The sequence below is a fragment of the Nicrophorus vespilloides genome, unplaced genomic scaffold (assembly GCF_001412225.1).
Source record: "Nicrophorus vespilloides isolate i.1.1-1 unplaced genomic scaffold, Nicve_v1.0, whole genome shotgun sequence".
In the NCBI taxonomy this organism is placed as follows: Eukaryota; Metazoa; Arthropoda; class Insecta; order Coleoptera; family Silphidae; genus Nicrophorus; species Nicrophorus vespilloides.
Genome location: NW_017099650.1, coordinates 40,939 through 50,139, shown reverse-complemented (window position 1 = coordinate 50,139; position 9,201 = coordinate 40,939). Strand labels below are relative to the sequence as shown.

Genomic DNA, 9,201 nt, shown 5'->3' with positions numbered 1-9,201 from the left:
TTTGAACCTTTCCCATTGATTGACGTTGGCGGTAAGATGAACCTTAAGCAGTTTCTTAAATGGATGATCGGATAATGAATAATTCGGGTAGCAAACATTGTCTTTAAATCGATTATGTTCGTTAACATTCTAAATTTAATTTTACATATAAAAAGCTACTTGCTTAGCGACAAGTAACTTACACTCAACAACTTAGATTTGCGTAAAATTCATAGAAAAAAAGTTATAAGAAATAGCGGCATCAATTATTTTCGAGCTTGTTTTTATAATATTTAAATTCATTATATTAATGTTACATCATATACTTTTCGCAAAACGTACTAATGAGGTTGTTATTTTATTATTTGTACTCCTTTATGCTTTTAATAAACTGTAAGAGTAAAAAAGAATAATCCTCTTTAGTCATTATTGATTTGCCATTATATATAAACTTGAAACCATACAAATTAACCATTAAAAATTTATCTAATTAAAATTAAATTTTAAAATATTTAATCCTTATTATATATTTGTACGCAATAATAATAATACATATAAACAATTGTAATATAATTATGAAAAGACTATTTATAACTATTTATATTTTTGGAACACATTATTTTATGAGAACTTCAGTTGTTGCGAGTTGCACGAATTGTTGATGGACGAGATCTGCCGCGTTCTCTTCCAATCTTTCATGTAATTCCGCTGCAAAAGCAATTTTATATTAATTTTAAAATTCTAATAAAACCAGATTAATTGTACTTACCGAGTTGTTTTCTAAAAACGCAGCGCACCAACCATTCCTTCCTATTGTGCTCCAATGCCGGACCCCAGTCCAGAGAGGGCTTTACCGATAGTTTTATTCTCTGTAAAAAAAGTTATATAACATAGTTAAACTTGGATGAGTGCGTATAGCAGATGATTATTAAGAGCTTTATACCTCGAATAAGTCGCCTTCGCTTAAATATAAAAGTTTGTATCCCATGTACATTGGTATGCACAGGATTGAAAGTAGGCACGATGACCATCCCAAGGTTACAGACCATTCGGGATAGATTACTCCATGGTAGGTGATGGTTGTATTGAAGATAATTGTCGTGAAGAAGATAAACTATAAATATTACCAAATAGGAGTCGAATGAGTAATTATACATACAAATATATTATCAATAGTGTGAACACATGTTACTTGACAAGTATTGTGCGTTTAATATGTATTAATAATCTTTTGTAGTGTTTAAAGTGTACTTGCATGAATTCATGGCACTTAACAAATATCATGTAGTTAGTACAAGCAGTGTACAAATAAGTAGTTAAAATTTACCGTAAGGATAATAGGAGTGATGTACTTCCAACAAAGAGGCCACCACCAATGGATCTTTTCTTTGATCATGAATTCTACGTCGCTCACAAATCTATCCGTTCCATAAGTCCATCCGACTATGACAACTTCCACCAGACAGATCAGAATTACCGAGATCGATGCTGCATACCAATCGAATAATTGCAAATAATACATGCCGCCCTTAAAAAACAACATACAAACATCCGCACTAATTAAAATCGTGCCGTGTCGCTATCGGTTTTATGGAATAGGCGAGGCAAATTATGATTCTTTTTTCCCCGTAGCCTATATTTTTTTATTTGTAATCACGATGAAATGAAATTACAATTATTACAATTTAAGTTAGCCCTCAAGGGTTATCAATAATTCAATTAGATTTAGATTTCCCACCGGATCAGTTCGATTCGGATAAAAAAGAAAAGGCTTGACAAAAAAATAATTGATTTAACTTACGTTTGTTACAAATAAGATGGAGCAGAGGAACATAACAAAGCACGAGACTAAGCTTACAAGCATTTTAGACTTTCTCAGAGATGGATATTCGTCGATTATGCTGGATATAATGGCTTCTATCTGTACAAACTGAATGCAACATAAATAAAATGTATTCACTTTAATATTTCCATAAACTTACGCAACTGTCCAAACCTAATAGGAAGAGCATGATGAAAAAGATTATAGCCCAAAGGTGTGGTAAAGGTAGCATTGTTATAGCCTCAGGGTAAGTAACGAAGGCTAATCCTGGACCTCCAGTTGCTACTGTCGACACTGGCAATCCAGTTTTCTTGGACATGAAACCTAAGACCGAAAAAACCACGAACCCTGCTAAAATACTCGTGCCGCAATTCAAAATAGGCACCAGAATCGAATCTCTAAAGAATGAAATTATTATTTTTAACTACAATTAATTATCTGAAAGTTAACCTTCTATTGTTATTATTGAAGTTATTAAAACTAGCCATATTTATAATGCCACCCCAGCCAGGACCTAAGGAAAAGAATATTTGAATCGCGGCGTCAGCCCAAACCTACAAAAATATTAAAGTTGTATAAAAATAAGTAATTATAAACCATTAAATTTAAGCTTTTGCAAATAAAATTAATACTATGCTGATAAAACGAGAACCGATTTAGGATAAATGTGAATGTTTTATTTTATTTAGACTGTTACCTTCAAATTGGTGAGCTGATTCCATTCGGGGTAAAGGTAGAAAAACACCCCATCCCAGGCGCCGGGTAAAGTTAATCCTCGTATTAAAAGAATGAATAGAATGACGAAAGGAAATGTGGCTGTAAAGTAGACTACTTTTCCTACTGTTTTCACGCCTTTCATTATACAAACATAAACGACGATCCAAGCAATTACATTGCACCAGAATAATGGCCACACAATAGTGCCAATCTCATTGACGTTATTGGAAATTTGCAATATTTTATTACTGTAACAAACATATTAATTAGTAAAATAATTGATTTACATGTAAATAAACTTACTGGAAAAATTCGTCAGCTGGAGTTTTAGGCATTCCGTGCGCCGTGCTGATATTTAGATATCGGCTAGTTAACTAAATATTTTAGCAAAATTAAAATAAAATCAATTAAATAACATTGTAACTTTAATTACCTCCAGACAATTTGGCGTATTCCAAGGATTACTGCAATCGACCCAAGGCAACTTAGCTCTGAACGAGTTTATGATAAACAACAATGGATAAGATATAATAACGTTGTAGTAGCAGGTACATATTAAGTTAACAATAACGATGGCATATCCAGCTCCTGGAAATGAAAACGAAAATACAAAATGCGATTTTTCTGCATGCAAACGAAAGCTTATATTCTGTTGAATTGAGCAGAAATAATGTAATTCAAAGGAAACTCTTTATAATATTGCTTACCTTTGAACAAAGGGGATATTTTAAATAGCGTTATGCATCCAGTATTTGCGAACTGTCCTAGTGAAGTTTCCATGAAAAATAATGGTATTCCGCATAATGTAAGCATCAGGAGATACGGCACTAAGAAGGCACCTGAAACAGACGCATTATCTTTAATAATATACGTTAATAATGATTAACATTCGCATTAAGTAAATGGTAAACTATAAAGCAAATTGATTTACTTTACGAGTTGAAAATCTCAATTAAATGAAACCGCTCTTAGAGGTAATTTAAACTTGCCCAAGTTTTCACGTAAAAGTTTTTCCGCTTTAATTGTTATACCAGAAGTTACATTTCCATAAAAAATAGACACTAGTCTATTAAATTATATTTAGTCTGCCCACCCAATATCATCTTACATTGTTTTTATTACAGTTCATCTACATAATACATGAAATATGTTAAATTTCGTATTAATTATTGAACATGGCTTATGTATATTTATGTAGTACGTTAGCATTACTAAACAATAACTTAGCATATATTGAACTTAATTCATAGTTTATGTAAATCTGTGTACAATACCTCCACCATTTCTATAACATAAGTAGGGAAAGCGCCACACGTTTCCAATTCCGATCGCGTAGCCCATGCAGGATAGCAGGAATTCTGTTTTGTTTGCCCAACTTCCTCTCTGCTTTGCCTTTTCGTCTGCATTTTCACAGTCTTTGGGAACGGTGTCCATTGCCGTATCCACTTGGTCGTCTTTTCAGGCACCAACTAAATGTTACAATCGTTCGTACGGCAGCAACTCCTGCCTATTATGCTATCAGGAATAATTGATGATAAGTAGTGGACGACGACACATGCTTTAATCCAAGGTTTATTTTCCACTTCCTATTAATATCAATAAACGAAATCTGACTGTAAACGTCGGGGATTAGGGCCACCGACATTTGAAGAACCCGCCGCAAAAAAAACCTTTAAAGGAACTCTACTTCCTACAAAAGCAATTTGGTTCTAGGTCGTTGCCTCTTTATTAACGCTCATTAATCAATTTTACACTACTACATTATAGCTTCTCATTAAGCCGAAACCAATGTGAATTGTGAGTATATTCGGAACTGATAATTTCTGTGGTTCTAAGCTTACCGCTTCATTTTCCGTTTCGCCCTCCTTTGATTTTTTAGATCCTTTCTTACCTTTCTTTTCTTTTTTCGATTTTTTCTCCTTTTTACCTTTCTTTCCACCTTTTCCTTTTTTACCTCCCTCCGAGTATTTGAAATCCTAGAATATAGATACTCTAAATTAAACTCATAGTTAATTAAAAGAAGCTTAAAACAGACGCGCAGACTACCCTCAATTTCGACACCCTTATTACCCAATTGCGGATGGTTTGCCCAAAAAAAATCGATTGTTTTATCACTCCAATTGATAGTATGCAAATCACAATTAAAATCCGCTAAAGTTAACTAGAAGAATAATCTAATAAGAAAAATGTATGTTAAATAAATTAAATTTGATACTTTTTTTAAAACAATCTCTTTAGGTTCTTCAACAACTTTCACGGAATCGTTATTCATCTTCTCTTTATTCCCGCCTTTAGACTTTTTGCCCTTCGAGCTCTTCGAGCCCTTCGACGAAGCCTTCTTCCCCTTTTTACCTTTACCCTTTTTCTTGTCTTTGCCTTTCTTCTTTTTAGACGGCGGGATTGTCTACAGCGCAATACGAAAGCATTAAATATCATTACGTTTTTAAAGAAAGCACATGGTAATCTCGTCTGCAATAATTGGATCATCCGCCCTCGCGGCTCACCTTGAAGTAAATAAGTTTAACACTGACGGTACTTCGGAAAGTATCTCTGATGTCTGTGTAGTTTCTCTTCAAGGATTCGATTACGAGAGCGTCCTCCGGTAATTGCATTACCTTGGACCACCCGAACCTTTCCGTCTTAAAACTGGTGCTCTTTTCGTTCTCTTTATATTCATCCGGGCCGGAGTACATTGACGCTTTTCCCTTTTTACTTTTCTTGGAGCTCTTAGAAGACTTCGATTTATCTCGCTTCTTCGGTGCTTCTGTATTAATCGCTTCGACGCTCGATTCCACAATTACCTCTTCCAGTAAAGAGACACTCACCTCAAAGAAGAATTTCTGGATTGTACCTTTCTAGGTGAAAAGAATAACAGTAAAAAATTATTACTTAATTAAAGAGATGTACTTCTTTTGGTGGTGCAGGCAATCCTACAATTCGATGGCATGTGAAAATGATAGCGGCGTCACCTAAATTGGTACCAGCATCATCAATTGCTCTATCTTCTGGAAGAATTTTAACATTATCCAGATAAACTAAGTTTGGAAAGTAGCGTAGAATGTAGTCTTTGTATCCACTAACGACCTAGAGCAATATGTTTTGTGCCATCTTTGAAAGAACAGGAGTAAACGCATACGTAGCAAGGATTTCCTTCCAACTGTAACGAGTATATGGACTTTAATTCCTGTAAAATCTGCAATGTCCAAAGTAGATCAGTAATCTCATTATCGGAGAGGTCTAGGCTTCGCAAGTATTGGAAATTTCCACTACTCGACAACAGATGGAGGCCGCTATCTGTAAAGAAAGGGTTTTTCGGTGAGTGATAGGTGGCGCCTGCTGAGCATAATCTGCCCTTAGCGATTTAATTAACGGAATACGGAATTGCTGGGAGAATTAAATTGAAACGCTAAATAAGAAAGATATACTACAAATGAAATTGTTCTCGTCCGTTCTTATAATTAGAAACTGAAAGCACGCAAAGAAACAAAGAAAAATAATAAAAAAAAGGGCAGAGGGTAGTGAAATGATAAAGCTGGCACAAATTGTACCTATTAAAGCTCCTTTTAATTAAGATTCCACTGTGTGTTTCTTTTTTTCTAATTTAATTATTTGTATTAAGTGAAAGGGTCGCAATGGGGGTGGGTTTTTGAACAACGAAATGGTTGATATCAATTGGGAGCTTTTGTGCGAATGCGAGCGTGTTTTCAATGTGTAGTATGTGTGCATGTCCGTCGATATAAATATATTAAAAGAGTGAAAATTTCATAAGGGGTAATTTTCCCCCTTGGCACGGCATCCCTCTGCGGTCGTTTAATAATGCATTGACGTCCAGTTCGAGTTCTGATGGTTTTCGAGAAAATGAACTTCTCAATTTGTATCGCATTAAATATTCAATGCAGAAAAATATATTTATACAGACTGAAGTTGGGGGCGGCCGCATCACCGCTATATACACACACACCCATACACACTTCCACTTCCTCTTTATATATATAATATTATAAATATCTAAAATGGAATGGAGATGGCTTATGTTACTGGTGCGGCACGGCGGCTCGGATGAAAGGTGGAAATGGCCGTAAAATTTTAACCGTCGGCAATGTATAAATTCATATAAGTTTGTGCCACCCCAGCAGACACATCACCTGGATATCTCTCTCTTACTACTCGTTTTTCGTATAAATATTCACGAACTACGAAATTATTTTTCCTGTTCTTATTGGAAAGCGCAACGGTCCAAAACCCGCCCCACTCATACTCTTCTCATCCAATTGGTAATCGCATCGAGAAGAACTATAACAAATAATGGTGGGACTTTTTATTGCAGTTGTTGCGATACAATCAAAATCTTCGGAATTGGAAATCCCGCACCTCGAACTTTCCTCGAATGATCAAATAACATAGATATATACACGTATATATTAGTTTTGTCACTTGACATCTTCTTTTTAAAATAATTGAAAAATTATAATACAGTTTTTGTTTACACAGTAAAACCTCATTTAACGTTTAGGATACGTTCAACAACAAGCGATATACGTAACACCATTAAACGAAGTCATATTAACATATTTTTCATGTTGATGCTTCGAACATCAACATGTTATCGAATCAGCGTTAATCGAGAATGTACTGTTTCCCAAACGTTTCCTGCAACGGAATACTTCGTAAATCTTGAATTTTTCACGGAATACCTTGTTTATTTTATAGGATAGGTAATAACACATAATCAATAAACTTTTAAAAAATTAGAAAAAACATTCATTATTTATTTAGTAATTATATCATTCTAGTTTTTCACGGAACACCTATTAATTTTCAGAAGAACACCAATGTTCAGCGGAACATAGTTTGTGAAACAATTGCACTAAACCAGTGATTCTCAAAGTGTGGGTGCCAGAAAAATTGATGACAGACAGGATCGTATATTTTTCTACAAAGGGGTCCTATATTTTTTTTAAGTGTCAAACGATTTCTTAATGTATTTCATTTTGTTTTTCACATATCTTCTAAGAATTTTCTGAAATTCAATGCACATAATTTGAAATATGTATTCAAATATTTCATAACCGTTTTAATCGTAACAAATCAAGTATTTCTCTTAACGTGGTTACTATATAACGCAATACGAATTACAGCTGTAATTTTGCGATATTTATATATAGTTTATTTTTAGTTTAGATTTATAAAAATGTTCATCATATAGCAAATATATAAACATAATGTATTGTAGTTGTCTGTACCAAGTCAAAGAAATATGCATTAAATTGGTGAAATTGCATGATAATACATTGTGAAAATCAAGAATAATTTGTATCATTTATTAATCATCTATGTATTTTTTAATTCATAATTGATCAAAAAATATGAAATATAATAAATACTTAGTAATATAATAAATATTTGAATGATTATGTAATCAATGTTATTTGCGATTATAATGGAGTAAAATAAAAAAAATATTCTAAAAAATGTTTATAACGTTATTTTTTTGATTTTTTTAAGTCGCCCTACCCACGATTCGAATCCTGGTCAAATCAGGCCCCTTGTGAGCCCTCTCGGTGCTTGCAGCAAAAGGGCCATCGTTCATCACAGATAGACAGTCAAATGAATGAGGTTTAGCATATGGACCTTCAACCAAGTCGATGGACAATGACAGTGTTAAGGATAGCAGCAGATAAACAGACAAAGGGAATAGTGGGATCGCAAAGCATTAAAATACAGAAGTTAACCTACAAGACGGCAACTAACCAACAAATTATAGAAGAATATAATGGTAAAAACTTCCATTGATAAATTAACCAAAAAACAAATGTCTACCGCCATTAGATATAATTAATATTTGCAGGAATAAGATTGTAAATTAAATATGTATTTAATTCTTTGAATATTTCGGATTCAATCAGTCCGGGATATAGGCGGAACCGATTACCCGCACTATTCAAGGTGTTGCTGTATTGGTTTATAAATTATATATGTACTTGGTAAGATTTAACGAAATTATATTTCTGCTGACAATGACAAAGAATAAAAAAAAAGTAAGTATGCAGGCAATACCAAACATACACAATAATTTACAGTTGACTAGGAGAATCTTAGCTATGCATACGAAATAAATCAAAAAGGGAGTTACATAAGTGAAGCTGCGGGTGAAAAGAGACGGTCTCGTTGCCTGAGACAGTTAATAAAATTATTGTGGCAATAAATCAGCTCGCCTCTAAATAATACATAACATCAGCATCATTAACCGAACGCAGCCCAATAAATAATCGCTTAATGAAGCCATACTGTGCCATTATTTATTCGTGCATATTCCCGATATGTATATACATATACATACCTCATCAATTGAATTCGTTTCAGGAAAAGAATATATAATGATTATAAATGCAGACCTCGATAATAATAGCAACAAACGCAATAACAACAATACTGGAGAGTGGACGAAAATATATAAATTGAAAAAAAAAAGAGTGGAAAAGGCCATCATTTGAACTGGAAACGCACAAAACTTGCTAGTTTATAATTCCATCGATTTTACCGAAATAATATATTCCATAAAATATGAATGGAATTTAATTAAATTATGCTCGCACAGAAGGTTACCTGCTCGCAATAATCCACTCTTTTTTCACATCTATTTTATTTTTGCATGCGTTTTTCATCATTTTGATTTTTCTCCG

General features: G+C 33.6%; 2 protein-coding genes across 2 annotated transcripts; both read right to left on the bottom strand.

Moving 5' to 3' along the window:
• Window positions 1–525: 525 nt before the first annotated feature.
• LOC108565011 (sodium- and chloride-dependent glycine transporter 1-like) lies at window positions 526–4,034 on the bottom strand. The gene is made up of 12 exons (XM_017924236.1): window positions 3,793–4,034; window positions 3,226–3,357; window positions 2,952–3,106; window positions 2,822–2,892; window positions 2,499–2,766; window positions 2,252–2,355; window positions 1,962–2,199; window positions 1,781–1,909; window positions 1,307–1,507; window positions 923–1,093; window positions 749–848; window positions 526–687 (listed from the first exon to the last, which is right to left on the bottom strand). The coding sequence occupies exons 1-12, from the start codon at window positions 3,950–3,952 to the stop codon at window positions 596–598; spliced, it is 1,821 nt and encodes a 606-aa protein (XP_017779725.1). The 5' UTR covers window positions 3,953–4,034; the 3' UTR covers window positions 526–595.
• Window positions 4,035–4,137: 103 nt separating this feature from the next.
• On the bottom strand, window positions 4,138–4,807 carry LOC108565012. The gene is made up of 3 exons (XM_017924237.1): window positions 4,734–4,807; window positions 4,554–4,679; window positions 4,138–4,494 (listed from the first exon to the last, which is right to left on the bottom strand). The coding sequence occupies exons 1-3, from the start codon at window positions 4,788–4,790 to the stop codon at window positions 4,267–4,269; spliced, it is 411 nt and encodes a 136-aa protein (XP_017779726.1). The 5' UTR covers window positions 4,791–4,807; the 3' UTR covers window positions 4,138–4,266.
• Between the last annotated feature and the right edge of the window lie 4,394 nt (window positions 4,808–9,201).

Bases quoted from the DNA above. Each gene is read 5' to 3' on its own strand.
- LOC108565011 (XM_017924236.1), bottom strand. From the start codon at position 3,952: ATGGACACCGTTCCCAAAGACTGTGAAAATGCAGACGAAAAGGCAAAG. The intron at 2,767-2,821 runs GTAAGTTTATTT...TGTTTGTTACAG, and splicing joins CCAGCTGACGAATTTTTCCA to TAATAAAATATTGCAAATTT. The intron at 2,200-2,251 runs GTTAACTTTCAG...TTCATTCTTTAG, and splicing joins TTCAATAATAACAATAGAAG to AGATTCGATTCTGGTGCCTA.
- LOC108565012 (XM_017924237.1), bottom strand. From the start codon at position 4,790: ATGAATAACGATTCCGTGAAAGTTGTTGAAGAACCTAAAGAGATTGTT. The intron at 4,680-4,733 runs GTATCAAATTTA...TTATTCTTCTAG, and splicing joins AAGAGATTGTTTTAAAAAAA to TTAACTTTAGCGGATTTTAA. The intron at 4,495-4,553 runs GTCTGTTTTAAG...TCTATATTCTAG, and splicing joins AAATTGAGGGTAGTCTGCGC to GATTTCAAATACTCGGAGGG.